Here is a 19,940-nt window from a genome sequence, read left to right on the forward strand (position 1 = left end):
AAGGACAAGAGGATGCAGGTGGGTGGGATGAAGGTGGCTCCTAAAGGGAGCAGTTGAAAGTAGAAGGGAAAAAAGTACACTATGAATCCACATTTATTTTGATTACAGTTTTATTGGTTTTGCCTTCAATACAGTGGAGCACAATATCCATATGTGGTTTGGCACTGTGCAGGCATTCATGGCACAGCGGTCCCACCTACCTGAGAAAATACTTTTTGTTAGCCTGTTTTACATCTTCTGTTTTAGCCTCACTGCACTGGGTCCCTTCATTTTATTATTCTCTGTTTTTCAGTCTTCAAATCGTCTCCGAGCTCCTACATTTACACTCCCAGCCGCTCCGAACAGCTGACGTGCTGAGGACGCAGCTCAGAGGAGACAGAGACAAACATCTTCAACGAGCATTTTTAAGTCACTTCTTAAAACTCTTTTCAGTGGCGAATATATTTTTATTTTTTAAAGATCCTTGCTGCCCGCAGCCATACACTCGTCAAAGGACCTTTGACCTCTAAGTTTAATTCATTTTATTTACACAGCGCCAGATCACAACAACAGTCACCTGAAGGTGCTTTATATTGTAAGGTCGACCCTACTATAACAGATACAGAGAACAACCCAACAATCATATGACCCCCTATGAACAAGCACTTTGGTGACAGTGGGAAGGAAAAACTCCCTTTTAACAGGAAGAAACCTCCAGCAGAACCAGACTCAGGGAGGGGCGGAGCCATCTGCTGTGATTGTTGTTGTTGCTGATAAAATTGAAGGTCAGATAGCAGCGAAGGGATAAAAGGGGCCACTGCAGCAGCCCCGCCCACCAGGTGATATGCCAGCAAGGCAAATATAATAGCCCTGCCCACAGTGACCTACGCCACCGCACCTCTCCATCAAGACTCTGCATGCGTGATATGTTATATGAGGGAGGTAGAGAACTAACCCTGGAAAGAGAGCCAGGAAGCAACTAGCTCAGCAGGCACCACACTCCACCACAAGGGGTGTGGGGCCCACCACACCATCACTCTGGAGCACCACGGAGTCCAGAGCAGCACAGAGAGTAGACTAGAGTCACAAGTCTCAACTGCACACTGTGTCACAACAGCAGACAGCCAGTACAGGGACAAGACAAACAGGTCTGGGTTGTTCCCTCACCTCGATGCCCCGCCCCACGGGCCTGTGGGAGACTTCCACAGATTTCTTCTTTTAGTTCAGCCACCGGCTGGCTAATAATCTGGATTTCATCCATTTTGAAATATAGCACTCGATTGGTTTAGAAGTTTACTGGGGAAAACAAGTAATTGATTTAGGCTGAATCATCCTTCTAATGATATATATCCCATGAGTGACATGCAGTAGTGTGAAAAAGTTTTCACCTGTCCTGATTTCCTGTTGTTTATTTTTTATGTTTGTCACACTAAAATGTTTCAAGAAAACATTTTTTATATTAGACAAAGATAACAAGAGTAAACACAAAATTAAAGCTGCAAGCAGCGTTATGAGGGCCCTCGCACCCCCGGCACGTCGAGCCACTGCCAACACCTCAAACCGGCACGTCCGATGTGATGTCACATTGATGGATTTCATGCTTTTAATCACCAGCTAACATTTCATCTTATTCAACCAGGATTATAGTCATGCCACTAGGTGGCGCTCTAACCATTATTGACAAATAGCATAACAAACATTTCCGAGCTCGAGTCTCATCACACCTGCGACCTTTGGGAGAGTTTGGACATTGTGTTTTTTAGTGACAGCAGATTACTGCTTTTTGCGAGTGATTGAAACTCTACGTGCCGCCATGACCACCCTGTTTCCCTGAACGGAAAAAGCTTCGCAATTTAACATCACAAAGGTCTTTAGATTCTACACACTGAAGAATGGTTCAATATGATGAAATCCCTTGGAGGAGTTCGTCAAAGTATGAGGCCTGAAAAGGGGGGAAAATGTCATCAAAATTACACATTAATTTTAAAATGGCTGACTTCCTGTTGGATTTGGGATATTGCTCCAAGAGACTTTTTTGTACATCTTGATATCTCCTATAAGCTTACCAAGTGTCAGACTCATAGATGAAACACAGAGCAGGGGCTGATGTTTTGAAATATTGTAGGGGGCGCTGTGGAGCCATTTTGCGCTATTCAAGGAAAATGGTTACATAACAACAATGCCTTCATCCATTTGGAGGTGTGCGCCAAATTTCAAGCCTCTATAAACTTTCCAAGCCCCTCAAAAGCCACTTCATCTTTCATGTTGAACAGCGTTGCCACCAGGGTGCGCCGTTCAGTGTAAAGTCACAATTTTTGCACTGAAGCATCACGAGGGACTGATGGTGATATTCACCGCTTTTGAGGTGGCCACGATCAACCTGTGAAAATCAGTACAACAAAATTAAAGCCATGACATTTCCTGTTGCCACTAGGTGGCGCTGTCCGTATTTCCGACAATGGGCACATCAATCTGTTCAGGGCGGGTCTGACATCATGCCTGTAAAGTCTGGTACTGATCAGACTGGATTTCATTGAGTTATACTAATTTGTTTCTTCATGGCGTGACATCAAAGTTCGCCATGCTGCTGGGGTCACACCCTTTCGCGAAAACTCACAGTTTTCACTGTAACCCAAGACCAACTCCTTAAGGCTTTCCTGGAGAAATTTGAGGCTGCAGATGTCACCCATCACTATACTGTACCCCAAAGTGTAAAACATGACATTTCCTGTTCCCACTAGGTGGCGCTGTCCTTGGTGTCAAATATGGCAGTTGAAATATGTTCAGGGGTGGAGCCTTATCATATGTGTGCTCTTTGGTCCAGATCGGAACATGTATGACAAAATGAGAGGCAATAAGATTTTCATGGCGAGTCATCGAAATTCGCCATGGCGCCACGGCCTCATGGTATTGTGAAAACTCAAAAGCTCCGCAATTTAACATGGCCCAGGTGTGTAGTTGACACTGTCCAAATTTGAAGGTTATAGGACCAAATCCCAAGGAGGAGTTCGTTAAAGTTCGAGGCATGGAAATGGCAAAATTAGAGCCAAAATGTCACCTTCTCTTCCAAATGGCGGACTTCCTGTTGGGTTTGCGTCAATGGGCCCACAGACTTTTTTGTTAGTCTTGGAATGATACACGTGTGCCAAATTTCATACATGTAGCTCAAACCATGTGGTCGTAGGGCTGCATTTAACAAGGCATAGGTGGCGCTCTAGAGCCATTTCCCAGTGCTCATAAGTAAAACCATTAAAATACAAAATTTTTCACCAGACCTGGCATGTCTGCAAAATTTCATGAGTTTTTGAGCATGTTTAGGCCCTCAAAAAGGCCCTTGTTTGGGGTGAATAATAATAAGAAACGGAGCAGATACAATAGGGCCTTCGCACTCTCAGTGCTCGGGCCCTAATAAGGTGCAAACCTACATGTCCTACGTGAAAAGTGACTGCTCCTTAAACCTACTAACTGCTTGGGCGCCCTCAGCAGCAACAACTGCAATCCAGCGTTTGTGATCACTCCAATGAGTCTTTAAAGCGCTGTGGAGGACTTTGGGCCTACTTTGGAGAATTGTTGTAATTTAGCCACAATGGAGGGTTTTTAAGCATGAACCGCCTCTTTGAAGGTCACGCCACAGCACCTTTGGATCAGGCCACTCCAAAGTCTTCATTTCAATTTGTTTAAGCTATTCTTGGCTTGGATTTTTGTTCCCATTAATAATAAACACCTTAATTCAGAAACTGCATTTTGCGTTCACTTGCATTATCTTTGTCCAATATTTACATTTGTTCGATGATCCGAAACGTTTAAGTGTGACAAACATACAGAAAAATAGGAGATCAGGGAGGCGGCAAACACGTGTGAGCTCATCCTCTACAGCAGGGGTGTCAAACTCAAATACACAGAGGGCCAAAATTCAAAACTGGAACAAAGTCGCGGGCTAACGTTAATATTCATTGAAATATATTTATTCCTCCAGATATGAGAATGAATCTTATGGACTCAAACACGTTTTGCTGAAAAACTGAATATGGAACAAGCAAAGCTTAATACTAAACAAACAGTGTTGGTCAAGTTACTTGAAAAAAGTAATCAGTAACTAATTACTGATTACTTCCCCAAAAAAGTAATCCCGTTACTTTACTGATTACTTATTTTCAAAAGTAATTAATTACTTAGTTACTTAGTTATTTTTTAAAAACACGATTCACAACCTGAAGAGGTGATAAAGCGATAGATCTTTCAGCCCAATTCTACTTTTTCTGCATAATCCATCATACAAAATGTAATCAGATGGAAAAGTCTCTTTTTTTAACTTGTTTTATTAGTTTTAATCTTTTAACTTTATGAATCAAGCAAACATTAAATTATATGCAACATTCTCTGACTGGAAGAAATTAGTTTAACATTTAAACCTATTTTCTGCACATTCCAGCACATAAAATGAAATATTTTGTGTGTTTACACTCACTCTTTGAAATAGATGCAAGTAAAACACAGCAGAAAATAAATAAAGTCAAAGACTCAGCGGTCCTGTTGCTCTATTTTCACCTGTAAAGCAGGAGTGGGGCAGGCGGAGGGTTACCCTGGTGCAGGTGTGCCGCGGTCAGTGGAAGAATCCGTGAGTTTCTCTGTGAGTTTCCCATTACGTCGTAGCTACTCGGTGCTTGTTGGAAGTTTAGGGGTTTTTCGCTGTAAAAAGAAGTTTTCTTCCCACGCACCAAGGACGCTAATGTTTTTGTCACTTTTTATGGAATCAAACTCAAAGTAAGGTCAGTACTTCCACGCTTTAAACGCTGCACGCTCATACTCTCTCTGCACTCGATATGTGATCCATTGTTGATCTGCACACAGCTGTTGCCACGAACGTCGCACTCGCTTACGTCACTGTCATGAGACATTCTCGCAAAAAAATCACGGTTTTAGTAACGCAGTAACGCAGCGTTCCTACGGGAAAGTAACGGTAATCTAATTACCGTTTTTGCAATAGTAATCCCTTACTTTACTCGTTACTTGAAAAAGTAATCAGATTACAGTAACGCATTACTGCCCATCTCTGTAAACAATATATATATTAGCTGTATAATACCAGTAGGCCAGCTCTAATAGTAATTTGGTATGGTTTCATGGGGCCAGATTTGACGCCTATGCTCTACAGTGTTACATGAACGTGACTCCACACCAGAAAGATTTATACCTACATATTTAATGTCAGCTGACTGTGGTGGAGTGGTGGTTTTGAAACTTATCTTTAAGTGTGATCCTCTTTAGGAGCGAGGTTTGTGAGTTCCTGTGAAACAGTGATGCATCATCAGCATACGGGCTTATTATGGTCTGTATTTTCAGACTGCTGCTGGTGGCTCGATAAAAATAACAAAAGCGAGTGGACTGGATACCCTCTGCCTGCTGTGACGATCATAAACACAGATCCATAATGTAGCGATTCTCAGTCTGTAATAGTGTTGGGCACAGTGAAGCTTGTTTTTCTGTTAATTAAAATGGCTACGACTCTTTGTTTTGAGTTGCAACAGGCTGAGAATGTGTGAAGGAGCTGTGGCGTGTGCACGTTTCAGACACGTGCGTCTCCTGTAGTGAGACAACAGCAGTCGTTTACCTGATCAGTCACTTTAAGCCTCTTTTCCCTGGAATCAACTCCAAGTACAACCAGTGTTGAAAAACCTCATTGTGGTCACGTGTAAACCAACTGGTGCAGTGCTGAATGTTCACTAAAGGTCGTCACCTTTTACATCATATATATCAATACATCAGTGTACATCACATATATATGACGTAAAAGGTGACGAGGGGAATAAGGCACTGCAACCTTCCAAGAACCGTTCTGAGTGACCAGAAATGTTACTGTATCATTTTTATATTTATTTTATATACATTGATATTTATATAAAAATAAGGTTGAGTAGTAGAACATCCATTATGCACAAAATTACTTACGCTGTACTTAAAAGTACTTACAGTACAATTTGTCTTATTTCCTGAGAAATACCTGAAAGAAAGACAAGTTTAAGTGACCCCATAAAACATTGTGTGTGTTACCAGCAACCACAGAAATGCATATTTAAAGACGACCACGTTCACTTCCTGGTTTGTCGGGAGCAGCTCCTGAATCTGTTTGGCTGATAGCAGTTAAACTGTCATGAGCTGTGTGGCAGGCAGGGGTAGGACCCAACTGCAGGACTCAGAGACTCGAAGCAGAAGCTTTATTTGCTGTGAAAGATTAACTGAAAACAAAGTACATGAAGAAAGAAACAAAAGGTTAACTCGAAATAAGTCTTGAACTCGGGATACATGACAAGAACCAACTGCTAACGTGGAAACGACAATGAACGTGTTGAGATTGAAGACTTGAATACATGATAACAAGGGGACACAGCTGGGACTGATCAGACCTGACGAGACAGGCAGGAAGCAAAACTAAATATACTGAACACAGGACGAAGGACTACCACAATAAAACAGGAAACAGTCGACACACACAGAGAACAGGGGGAGTGACACAGCAGGAGACAGAACTTAACATGCACGAGAGACATGGCAGCAGACACTGCACAGAGCCACGAACAATACTAAACACGAGGATATAAAAGCAGGACACAGACACTGGGTGGACGACCCAGGACCACGACAACAAAACAAGAGCACGACCATCGGAACCAAAAGCAGGGAGATAAACTAAACCTTAGAAAATTGTTCAAACCATAATCTCAAAAAGACAAAAACATGAACCCTGACATAATCTGAAGTACCGTCCATGTGCAGCCACTATCTTACACATTCACACCGAAGAAATCCCCGAGATTACTCACAGGGCTGCGAAAGGCTCGTAGTGAGCCGCATGTCAGGCTTCTTTCTCTAGCAGGCTGCAGTGGAGGCGGTGAACAGCTGCAACTCTAACATCTGTCTCGAGCTCTGCCCCCCCCCCCCCCAGCCGATTGGCTCTTCCAGCCTTCTTGTCAGGTACTCAGTCGTGTTAATGAGCCAATCTGAGGTATGTTAGGGAAACGATGCTGACGTGACAAAAGTTAACAGTTAACAAATAAAACCAAACCCATGCAAATGCACCACAATAAGAAAAACATGCACATCACAGCAACATGAAGGTTCTGCCTGATGACACCCATCATTACTTTGTCCAGCTTAAAGCAGGCAGTACTCACAACAATGCATGGAAGAACAAGCTGCAATAATATATAAACAATAATAAAGATTTAGATCATATTTGAATGATTGTAAAGCATTTGTATTAATAAAGGTTTAAATCTTAATAGTGTGAACACTGCTTCAGCATTCTGCTGCTACTAATAATAATAAGTGCTGTTCATGTGCAGGAAATAATCACTCCGCTGATTTACAACTCTTTAAGGAGAAAATCAGTCCTGAGAAATCTACATGTATTTGCTGACTGTCAGAAAAATTGTGTACATTTTATGTATATTTGGAGTGATGCAACATCCTTCATCTATATCCTTCAAGCTCGGGTCCTCTACCAGAGGCCTGGGAGCTTGAGGGTCCTGCAGCATCTTAGCTGTTCCCAGGACGGCGCTCTTCTGGACAGAGATCTCCGCTGTTGTTCCCGGGATCTGCTGGAGCCACTCGCCCAGGTTCGGGGACACTGCTCTGAGTGCTCCGATTACCTCGGGGACCACTGTTACCTTCACCCCCATGTTCTCGTTCTTCCTGATGCCATCATCACTACAGCTCTCTTCTTCTGCTTGTCCACCACCGCTGTGTCCGGTTAGCCATCACCATTCGTCTGTATCTGGAAACCCCATCTGAACCGTTATCAACCACTCTTCCTTATTATATCTCTCCACCTGTTTCCTTACCTTAATTTCACTTACCTCCACCTCGTCCTTACTCTGTTGTTGGGACTGCTGTCCTTCTGCCGGCACTTCACAGCTGCAGCTACAACAGCAGCCTCCTGTGGCTGTGGGCTCCTTGTGAGATCTTGCTTGTCCTGTTATTAGCAGCAGCAGCAGCTAACATGTTGGTTCATTTGGTACACTTTGCTATATCGATCTTTGTTTTTCTCTCTTAGCTTTTTGTCACTTCTTCCACACCAAACTGTGCAGGCTGTGGTTTTTTCAGTAAACAATAAAATACCAAAAATGAAAAATATGTGATTTCATAGTTTTATATTATAATTATTTGGCTACACAGATTAATCTGAGGTGGGCCCCAGCCATATAATCTTATGAGGTTCTTGACACAGTCATCCTTTTATTTGTTAGATCTTGATGAACACTCTAGTTCAGGGGTGTCCAACTCCAGGCCTCGAGGACACAACAAGTCCTGCAGGTTTTAGACGTGTCCTTGATCCATCACAGCTGATTCAAATGGCTGAATGACCTCCTCAACATGTCCTGAAGTTCTCCAGAGGCCTGGGAATGAGCTCATCATGTGACTCGGGTGTGTTGACCCAGGGTGAGATCTAAAACCTGCAGGACACCGGCCCTCGAGGCCTGGAGTTGGACACCCCAGGTCAAATTTATATGCACAAGTTTCTCCTTGCTGTTGTCGTACTGAAAGAGATTACATTTGCCTCTCATTACATCTGAGAGAGGCAGTCGATTGTTTACTAGTAAACAATCTTAAACTTTTAATCAAAACTATAAAAATCTAAAATATAACCAAATAATGATTCTTCAAGAACTCTGTGCAAACAGAATAAGTTCTTCCTTTCACCTCCTGGTGAAATACATTTAAAAAGCTGGTGTACAACACTACAGAGTACTAAGGTTACATTAAGAAAATATGTCATTGATCATGTTGAGAATAAAGTTGAAATTTCAAAGTTAAGTTGAAAATCTGCTGAAATGTGCAGACTGAAGTTGTTTGGAGACAAACAGCCAGTTTCTGCAGCTGAGTCAGCTTTAGTTTCTCTCACTGTGGTGATGAGAAATCTGCACATTTCAGCTTTCTACTCAAAATGATTCTTTTTAAACACACGTACAGAAGCCTATTCATCACAGGAATGCCAGGAAGTGCAATGGAACGAAAATATTTATTCAGGTTCCTGTACTTGGTACAGCACACGACTGCAACAGGTGACCATGCTGGCTTTGTAAGGAACAGAGTGTGTGTGTGTGTGTGTGTGTGTGTGGTCCTGTATGCAGAATAAGTCTCAGAACTGGATTGGTTATCCAACCTCAACTACACCTCAGTGCAATCAGACACCCGAGGTCAACGTTGGAAAACTGTCAGTAAATCTGTTGGATAGTGTTGAAATCAAAGAGCAGCAGGGTCACAAACCAAGCAGCAGGTGAGCGCACATATGCAAACTACACAATAAAATACACAACGTCAGTCACATGGAGTGGGCCACTTTCATTGTTCTCTATTGGTGCAGACAATAAGAGAAACTCTGAGTTACCAAATACTGACAAAAACAGACCGACGAGCCAGTTTCAAACCTCTGACTCTGACTGAGAGTTTGGGATATTTATTGGATTGATTTGACAGAAGTAGTTCAAGGTTTACTTTAAAAAAAAAGGATTATGTTGACACAACAAGAACTTTCAAACATTTCCCCAAAGAATAAAACTTTGCCAATCAAAGAGTCAGAATCCCGACTGCCTCTTAATTCAGTGCACGTATGACGCTGCTGAGCATCGACTGCAGCAGCGTCATAGAAACATCTTATTAGTTGTTGGAGGTGGTTAAACCCTGACACGAAGCACAGCATGCACACACCATAAAGGACCACATTAACTGTGAACCTGATTGAATCACCAGCTGGGAAAAGTCATTACGTGTGGCACAAACAGTACAATTTACAGGATGAACTGAAGTGTTATAGTTATTACATGGGTCGCATCACACTGGTGCACAAGAGCGACCAGCGAGGTGAGAAGAAGAATGTCCGAGCGCACTGGAAGGATCCATAACTTAGGCTGCTACAGCAAGACGGGTCCTGCAGGGCCCGCGCTGTTAGCTTGATTTAACTCAGCTGTCCTCCACTCTGTACAAGCTGTCGACCCAAAGTCCTTACAGCAACCTGCAATACTTTGTGTAAAGCACCAGAATAATGAGCACTCATGATGAGGCTGAAAGCAGTTCATTACTGGGAGGGATCGGGCTCATCGTTATTGGTAAAGAAACATACTGCAAACGTCTATCAGCTGTTGAGGTTGTAATGACTTTGTGTTAAACAGAGGTTCAAAAATAAAGGATTGTTTTCCACAGTGCAGACGAGCTTTCTGTTGGAGGCTATGAAGGTGGATCTTTGAAAGGTTAAATATTAACCATATCCATGTGGCAAAGTCAAACTCTGGAATTCAATACAAAAAATGTAATAGTTGTTCTGAGACATTAAATGCATACAGTACAGGAGCACAGGATGTGAGGGGGACGCAGCAAAGCCTGCAGTCTGGAATTTGGCAGCTGAAGTCCGTGGCCTGCTCCGGGCTCAGTCGTTGATCAAAGCCAGGATCATGCTGGAAAACACAAGTCGGATATGTGAGTGCAAACAGCGAAGACAGCCCTGGACGTGTTAGCAAAGTGTGCGTGTGTCACCTGTACAAATAGATGAAGAAGCAGAGCAGGTGGTAACCCAGTTTAATCATGGCCTCCTTCATGTGAGACTTGAGCAGACCTCGGTTGTGGATCTCCGTTGGGTCAAACACTCCCATGTTCCCCATTGGAACCTTCAAGTACCTGCAGGGTGAAACGGATCAAGATGACACACCCGGCAGACTCTAAACACCAGTACGACTGTTCCAGCTGATCGTCTGTGACCGAAGGTTTAGTCACTGGTTAGTACTGTTAAGGTGTCTGCTGGTCCCGACACAGTATAACCCTGCTCTTTGATAGAACATGAGAAGGAAGAGCTTCTGCCACTCGCCTGATGAAACGATTCATTTGTCGCTCTTTGTGTAAAGGTCTGAATAACGGTACAGTACATCCAAACCTTTATTTTGGTAACCAACTGCAGTTCCTCAGCTTTCTAGATGTATGAAGAAAGTCCACGAGAGTCTGAGAGCAAAGTGCTCTAATGGTCATTAAGATAAGATTCAACACATTGTATACTGCAGCGCAGTACCTGTAACACCTACAGCTGCTCTAATAGGATATTATGGTCGACAGTATCGAACGCTGCACTGAGGTCTAGCAGGACAAGCACAGAGATGAGTCCACTGTCAGAGGCCATAAGAAGATCATTTGTAACCTTCACTAAAGCTGTTTCTGTGCTGTGATGAGCTCTGAAACCTGACTGAAACTCTTCAAATAAACCTCTGCAGATGATCTGTTAGCTGTTTGACAACTACTCTTTCAAGGATGTTTGATATAAAGGAAGGTTGGAGATTGGCCTATAATTAGCTAAGACTGCTGGGTCTAGAGATGCTTTTTGAGTAAAGGTTTAACTACAGCCAGCTTGAAGGCCTGTGGTACATAGCCGATCATTAGAGATAGGTTGATCATATTTAAGATCGAAGAATTAATTAATGGCAGGACTTCTTGTAGGAACGAGCTCTGACTTTTGTCAGGTCTGTGTAGGTTCTCGGGTCATGCTAGTCTTAAGCTTGGAAAGCTCGACTCCTTTAAGAAATAAGTGCTTAAAGTTTTACATGTTTTGTGCCAGTACAGAACATGACATCATCTGATTGGTTAGTTGCTGCTAATGGACTTGCATTAGTTTATTAGCCAACTAGTGACAGAACCAATAACGAGGAGTTTCGTGTTAACAAATATAAGGACGTACTGTCCACTTTCACTCCGTCTTCAGCAGTAAGTGCTTCAGGAAACAGGAGCATCCAGCTGTTAGCTGTAATGTTGGGTTTTATACAGTGGGCTTAAATGAGAGGTGTGTAGAGGAGCCTGTTTGAGTCTGATTTTCCTCATGTGGCTGGATGCAGCGAGCGGTGCAGTCAGCCCATGTGATCAGCTCTATTTCAATCGTCTCCCAAGCAAAACAGTAAAACAACAGGTTCCTACGTGCACACCACAAACAACTATGTATCTTGTTGAAGCACAACTGGGTCGATGCGTGCAATCGGAAAAAAGAAATAAAATGGTGACTGCGAGGAAGAGACACGATCTGAACTGTCTGGTGTGCTTGAGAGAGACTGTATGAAATGACAACGACTGCATTGCTTTGCCTGGAGATCGTACGGCTTGGTGCATCCAGCCTGGCGAGGAACATACCAGCGTCACAGTCCAGCTGGTTGGTCTGGTGACTCAAACAGGCTCTCCTCCACACAGGTCTCATTTATAAAGTGCTTTACAGAACCGAACATACAGCTAACACTTCCTGTTTCAGTGCAGCAGTGCACACTGCTGTACCAAGGGACAATACAACAGTGATGCCCACAGACTCATTTTGAGTTTTGGTCACTAGTCTGCTAACAAATGAATGTAAGCAGCATTAGCACCAGCCAACCTGGTGACATCATGTTCTGTACCGACACTAGATGGCACTAAACATGTTTTAAAGCACTTGTTTCTTAAATCCAGCGACACAGACAGTTATTCATGTTAGCCTGTATACATGTAGTGTTTCAGGTCCACTTTAAATATTGGGATTTTTATCTTTTGGCTTTAGAACCCAAGAAGCCTCTTGGGTGAGGGCCCGATCATTGCTGCTTTAATTATTTTTCCAACCACGTGACATAAAAGGAACAACTACAAAAGAGAAAGGATCCCGACATGCACGTGTAGCCGTGGTGGACCTAACTGATGCTGAGACTGGATGGGCATACCTGTAAATGTTCCAGGCTGCTACAGGCAGGTTGAGGAGGAGGATGAACCAGTGCATCGAGACCAACATGAGCATGGTGGAAAGACACTGGGCAACCATCTCTGGAATTACCCACTAAACATCAAACAAACATTTGAATTACAGATTAGAAATCTGAGCGTGAAAATGATCTTTACAGTCGGTTACAAAAAGAAAAGCGATGATTATTTCATAAACGACGGGGGGTAAAAGATCAACTGCATCATCAACCATATCTATGAAATCAATAAGACAACTTACTTTGTTCAGCTTGGAACAGCAGGCTCTAGCATTGATGTAGTCACATTCTAGGTCAGACAAGGTTATAATCTATATTTCAAGTTAAGGTACAATGTGCTGTGAAAAGGATGTTGCATTCAGGACCTCGACTGGCTCCTTCGATTATCCTTTAAAATATATACATACATATTAAGGATGTGCTGGACTGGCCTCATTTTTCATCGCCGATCGGTCCAGCAACAGTGGACCCACGCACCGCAGCGCTGCGTGGGTCACCCAGCGCTGCGTGGGACTGAAATATAAAAGCCGACAGTGTGAAATGAAACTATCAGTACAGAGATATTTGCAGATAGCGGCTCTTCGTGACTGCTAACTCAAAACACTCTACAAACTTTCATACACTTATTCCGTCACACAAGCCCGACTACAACGCTCATAACAAGGCGGCTAACAAGCTAGCTGGCTGCTATTAAATTAGCCTTTTTATACGGAGAAGACTTCAGCAAAGCTCTCGGACAGAAAACCGCTTTGACGCAGACGAGTACCGTCGCCCGACTCACTGAATCGAAAAGGATACGAAGTAAACGGAGAGGAAAATCAGCGCACAGCAATCCACAAGAGACAAAATGAACACTGCCGCTTCCATGTTCCCTTTTCCGCAAGTAGTTTTTATTTCCGGACAGTTGACGCGTTTGTGCTGCCGGGAGTTGTGACAGTGTCAATGCAGCGCTGCCACCTAGCGGACTGGAGTGGACATGGTTGACTCAAGACAACCATGGATCCAGACAAACTGTAACAGTGGGGTTTTTTTCTGTCAACACTGACTTAAAATAACGACGTAACATAACATAAAACCCCCAAAACGCACCTTTAGGAACTCCTGGCTGTCTCTGTATTTAACAAGACAGTAAACATCAAATAGCAAAAATATTATAAGGCGGCTTCAGCAGAACAGATGCTCGGTGTGCTGTTGGTTATGGGGAAATGGAGGCTGCAGGGGGGATGCGAGAATGCTAAAGCCTGGAGGCAGAAGCAAGAGGGAATTTTCTTTTATCCTAATCCAAATGGAGTTTGTAATAAGATAAGATAAGATAACCTTCATTAGTCCCACACGTGGGAAATTTGTTTTGTCACAGCAACTTCCTGCTGTGACAAAACAAATTTCCCACGTGCAAAAGTTGTATAGAAAAAATTAGAATACAATGAGAATAAAATACTGTACACAACTGTACAGAATAGAATAAAATAAAATACTATATACAGTAGAATAAAATAGAATAAAATATACAATAGGATAAAAATAGAATACAAATTCTATATACAACTGAGTAAAAATCCAACTTTGTCAGAAAAGAGTATTGAACTTCAGCGGAAGAAGGAAAAACGTTTTAAGAGCCAATAAGGAGGAAACACACTCAGGACAGTGGTATGGTCAGGACTCTTACATGCTATTGGTGTTTTATATTTTTTTGTTATTAAGATAAGACTTTATTGATCCCACAACGGGGAAATTTTTGCGTCACCTCAGCTCAAGTACAGATATATGAAGGAAATACAGAAATACAATTAAGTACAATCAATGAAAAAAAGTAAGATAATACACTATATACAATGGTAGCATACACAGTATGTGATTATGGATATGGTTGGAAATATGGAAGACATAAACTATATAGCTTGGAAGGTCATGGAAGGTCCATTATGCATGAAGTGGTGACCGTGGATGTTCACAGTGTCCAGTGACTTATGACATCGTGATTGAGGAGTTATAGTCTAACTGCTGTTGGGATGAATGATCTGCGAAAGCGCTCCTTCCTGCAGCGAGGGTGTTTCAGTCTCTGACTAAAGGAGCTGCTCAGCCCACTCACAGACTCATGCAGTGGGTGATGTGAGTTGTTCATGATGGATGTCAGCTTTACTAACATACTCCCCTCACCAACCACCTCCACAGACTCCAGGGGACATCCCAGCACGGAGCCAGACCGCCGCACCAGTTTGTCAATCCTGCTCCTGTCCCTGTCCGTGCATCCACTCCCCCAGCAGGGCACTGCATAGAAAAGGGCAGATGCTACCACAGTGTCATAGTATGTCCTTAACAGAGTCCTGCAGACTCCGAAGGACCTCAGTCTCCTCAGCAGGTGGAGTCGACTCTGGCCCTTCTTATACAGGACGTCTGTATTTGTTGTCCAGTCCAGTTTCTTGTTGAGGTGAACACCCAGGTACTTATAAGAGTCCACTATCTCAATGTCTTTCCCTTGGATGTTCACCGGTGTTGTAGGGGGTGACTTCCTCCTGAAGTCTATGATCATCTCCTTTGTCTTGCCGGCGTTGATTTGGAGTACGTTGGTCTCACACCAGCCAACAAAGTCACTGATGACCCGCCTGTATTCCTGATCATTCCCGTCTGATACGCATCCAATGATGGCTGTATCATCTGAGAACTTCTGTAGATGGCAATCGTCCGAATTATAACAGAAGTCTGAAGTGTAAAGGCTGAACAGGAAAGGTGAACCGTGCCCTGTGGTGCCCCCGTGCTGCAGATTACCACCTCAGACACACAGTCATGGAGCCTCACATACTGTGGTCTGTTGGTAAGGTAGTCGATGGTCCATGCAGTCAGCTGTTTGCCTACTCCGGCTCCCTCCAGCTTCCCTCTCAGTAGTGCGGGTTGGATGGTGTTGAAAGCACTGGAGAAGTCAAAAAACATGATCCTCACAGTGCTCCCCGTCTGCTCTAAGTGAGAGAGGGATCGGTGTAGCAGGTAGATGACAGCGTCATCCACCCCAATTCCAGAACGGTAGGCGAACTGCAGGGGGTCCAACACTGAGCCCACCAGTGGCTGAAGGTAGTGCAGGATGAGCCTTTCCATGGTCTTCATCAGATGAGAAGTAAAGGCAACAGGCCTGAAGTGGTTGGGCTCCCTGGGGTGTGCGATTTTTGGCACCGGAACCACACAGGAAGTCTTCCACAGTTCAGGAACCCTCTCCAGGCTCAGGCTCAGGTTGAAGATGTACAGGCCCACCTGACAGAGCTAGTCTGCACAGTCCCTGAGCAGTCTGGAGCAGATTCCATCCGGACCTGCTGCCTTCCTTGCCTTCGTCCTCTTGAGCTGATTTCTCACCTGATCAGCTGTGAAGTAGATGTGAGGCTGGGCTGGAGTGGGGGGTGGGGCTCGCTTTGTTGTGGATAGATGTGTGGATAGGGGTGAAGCAGAGTTGTGGTGAGAGGAGAGCTCAGGTGACAATGGCATTGCACCCGGAGGGGGGGGCGGCAAATGGAGGGGGGGTTAATGGAACCTGGGGGGTGGGATCGGTGATCAGTGGGCCATTGTCAAATCTGTTAAAAAACAGATTCAAGTCGTTAGCCCACCCCCGGCCAGCAGACACTGTGGCTCCTCCATTATCCTGGAAATGTCCAGAGATTTGTTTCATGTTCCTCCAGACTTCTTTGACGTTATAGTGCTAATTATTTTATTATTTTATTGTTGCATTGTCTATGTTCTCTATCACTGTGTATGATGGTACAGTTCTACTTTGCTATAGCTGTGTGCTATAGATTATTCCTATTAGTGGTTTTTACCTGTGAACATAATCCCACACTTATATGACTCCGATGTTTTAGTGTAAATCATTTTATTGTTTTATTGTTTTATGTAAAGCACTTTGGCATGCCCCTGGCTTTTAATGTGCTATATAAATAAAGATTGTTGTTGTTGTTGTTGTTGTTTGACGTTTTTCTGTTGGAGTTGGTTTTCCATCTTCCTACTGAAGCACTCCTTGCCTTCTTGGATCTTGTATTTAAGATCCTTTTGGACTTTCTTAAGTTCCTCCTTGTCTCCCGACCAGAAAGCACTCTTCTTCTTGTTCAGCAGGGCCTTCAGTTCTGGGGTGACCCACGGTTTATTGTTTGAGAAACACTGTATCTTCTTGGTAGGCACAGTGTTCTCAACACAGAAATGAATGTAGTCCGCGATGCAGTGGGTGAGGGCGTCGATGTCCTCACCGTGAGGCTTGCAGAGTTCCTGCCAGTCTGTGCATTCAAAACAGTCTCTTAAGGCCTCAGTGCATTCCTCAGACCACACCCTTATCACCTTCTTCGTGGGGGGGTTCCTCTTCACCATGGGAGTGTAGGTGTGGTGGAGAAGGACCAGGTTGTGGTCTGAGTGGCCAAGCGGGGGGAGGGGTGATGCACTGTAAGCCTGCTTTGTGTTGGCAAACAATAGATCCAGGGTTTTGCTGTCCCTTGTATGTCAGTCAACGTACTGGGAGAAGTTTGGGAGAGTGACAGATAGTGAGGCATGATTGAAGTCCCCAGAAATAATAATGAGGGACTGCGGATGTGCCATCTGTAGCTGAGACAGTGGAGTGAATGTACTCACAGGCTGCTGTAGCGTCGGCCGAGGGTGGGATGTAAACAGTCAGCACAATAGCGTGTGAAAATTCCCTGGCCAGGTGGTATGGCCGGACGCTAACTGCCAACAGTTCAATGTCTTTGGTACAGCTCTGTTCCTTCACAGTGATGTGCCCCGGGTTACACCATCTCTCACTGACAGACATTGCTAGTCCCCCACCTCTCCTCTTACCACTCTCCATTGCACTCCGGTGCTCTAACCAGTTGAAAGCCATCCAGAGTTATAACAGTCCGGTGTGTGGTCCGTGAGCCATGTCTCAGTGAACAGGAGGAGGCTGCTCTGCTTGTACTCCCACTGCAGTCTGGTTAGCGCAATTAGCTCTTCCATCTTGTTGGGTAAAGATCTTACATTACCCATGAGAATGGATGGAATGCTTGGTTTGGTGGTTGCACAACAAATAAAACACGACCAAGAGTGTCGGGTAAAAAAAGCTTAAAGCACAAGAAAAAACAGAAAGGAAAGGAAAAAGCTGGGAGCTGAGGAAACAGGCTGCCTACCGTGGCGCCATCTTGGATGGCGGATAGCCTGCAAAGTGGACATGCTACTGGAATGGATACCAGGAAACCAGGAGTTCCAGTTCCAGGAGATATTTTGTTTGGAGGAATTTTTCCCATTGACAAAGACGTGGGGACAAAGAACAAAACCTTTGCTCGACACCTGCAGTCTTCTATCAGGTAAGGTCTTAGTGTCAAGATGATCTGTTTCTCATCAGCTTCACAAATCGTGACTGTGTTGAGCATCCACTGAGTGGTAATTTGGCTCCTAAATGTTATTTTCACTATCTTCTAAGCCCATAACAGAATTCCATAATTAATATAATTCCTGCACAAAAAATAAATGGTAGAGAAAAATATGTACCAATGCATACTGTATCCAAGCACAAAAGCAGGCGACTGGATCTTGGGACGTTTACACATTTTGACGGACATGAAATCTTATGATCGAAATGTGAAGTTAACAAAACCATCACAGGGTCAAATATAAAAACACAGAAAACAGCAGTAAGTCTCAGTTAATTCAGACCTTTATGCTACAAACTGTGAGCCACCTCTGCTGGCACCTTATGACTCAGACTAACACATTACTGCAGATGCTACACCCATTAGTCCATCGATCTCCTGCTCCTTCCTTCCCTCACCCGTGGAAAAGGCGTGGGAAGATGCTAACTGTCATTGCAGCCAAAATATTTGGTCGTAAACCACCTTTGCATGAGCTCAATGAAGCCAAATGCATCATCTTAAAAACAGAAGAGCTGCGATCTTCAGACCGCAGAATTTGATTCTTGTCCTCTCGATGACTATAAAGTCCATCACCTACCACAATGAACAACAGATACACCGACCCCGAGGACAGCTGAGGCTTTGAACATGTGTTTCTTTGAGTGAAAAAATGATGATATGTCTATTCTAACAAAATCATTTTCAATTAATAAACCTTTGTTTAAACACATGGTGTGTTCTTCTTCTGCTTGATGGTTATTACTAATAACCCCCCACTATATATAACAATGTACAGCACAGTCTTACAGTAGGTCAGTGGTTCCCAAACTTTTTCGCTGGGCCCCCTTTGTTTTACAAGAAAAATGCCCCCCCCCACATCCTCCAACCACACACCCCCATATTTTGCTCCATTGTGGTTTATTTCACACCACAAACATTTAGTAAATAATTAAGCAAATAAAAGTAATCTGCAATAAATTACAGGTAGCAATGAAATAAACTACTAACTCTTTTACGTCCACATCTACACGGGTATTTTTGAACACGCAGCTGTTTCATCCACGTAAACGGCGTTTCCAATCACCGAGAACTGAGATTTTTTTTAAAACTCCTTTTTTGCATTTACGTGTGGACGAGGAATACAGAGTTCATCACACACCGTCAGAGGTATGTGCCTTTTTCCACGTCACGCTGTGGCCACGTTATTGTTTACATGGGATGAACTGCAGAATAGCAGATAGAGACAAAATACTGTTAATCTGACTGTCTGCAGGTTTACACGCAGTTACTGTCCCTCCATTTACAAAGGCAGAGGCGTCACGGTGGGATTATTTTACGTGTAGTTGTTTTTTCCTGTGTAATAATATTCAACATTGCATCAATACATTTTTCAAAAAATGCCTCTCTGTGCAAAATGGGTTTAAACACAAAATCGTGGCAGGATCAGCCTGATATTATTTGTATCCAGCTGTAACTTTACTGTATAAAGAGCAAACATCTCCAACATGTCAGGAGCAGTTAGTCATTACAACAAGTGTTTGTGAACTAAAGATCAAGAATGTGGGATCCTGTTTGTCTGTGATTTGAAGAGCCCAGCGCTGCTCCTGACGCAGGGGAAACCAGTCCTGCAGGGAGACCTACCTCAGCACCTGTGCAGGTGAAGCCAAACGGAAGATTTGCTTCACCATGTTTTCTAGTCTTTGGCTCAGAATGAAGTTGGTTTGGAAACATATTCAGCGACGCTTCATCTCCTGCTTTGCGTTTGTGTGGGCGCCTCGTCAACAAACCTGTCCATGATGTTAGCAGTGTCCAAGCGTTTTTTTTTTTTCCTTTTCATACCACACCCCCCCTGCAATGGCTC

At 43.7% G+C, this 19,940-nt stretch overlaps 1 protein-coding gene across 1 annotated transcript; it reads right to left on the reverse strand.

The window, feature by feature from the left end:
• Positions 1-9,396: 9,396 nt before the first annotated feature.
• On the reverse strand, positions 9,397-13,667 carry cnih4 (cornichon family member 4). Its single transcript, XM_086310260.1, has 5 exons — positions 13,527-13,667; positions 12,971-13,039; positions 12,693-12,805; positions 10,510-10,650; positions 9,397-10,430 (listed from the first exon to the last, which is right to left on the reverse strand). Exons 1-5 carry the CDS (start codon positions 13,593-13,595, stop codon positions 10,403-10,405), a joined length of 420 nt encoding a protein of 139 aa, XP_086166386.1. The 5' UTR covers positions 13,596-13,667; the 3' UTR covers positions 9,397-10,402.
• Between the last annotated feature and the right edge of the window lie 6,273 nt (positions 13,668-19,940).

This window comes from Aulonocara sp. 'chitande type north' Nkhata Bay, linkage group LG11 (genome assembly GCF_057382095.1).
Source record: "Aulonocara sp. 'chitande type north' Nkhata Bay isolate Kocher_YH1m ecotype deep benthic linkage group LG11, A_spYH_male_GT1.1, whole genome shotgun sequence".
Taxonomy (NCBI): domain Eukaryota; kingdom Metazoa; phylum Chordata; class Actinopteri; order Cichliformes; family Cichlidae; genus Aulonocara; species Aulonocara sp. 'chitande type north' Nkhata Bay.

Bases quoted from the DNA above. Each gene is read 5' to 3' on its own strand.
- cnih4 (XM_086310260.1), bottom strand. From the start codon at position 13,595: ATGGAAGCGGCAGTGTTCATTTTGTCTCTTGTGGATTGCTGTGCGCTG. The intron at 12,806-12,970 runs GTAAGTTGTCTT...TTTGATGTTTAG, and splicing joins GCTGTTCCAAGCTGAACAAA to TGGGTAATTCCAGAGATGGT. The intron at 10,651-12,692 runs GTATGCCCATCC...TTCACCCTGCAG, and splicing joins GCAGCCTGGAACATTTACAG to GTACTTGAAGGTTCCAATGG.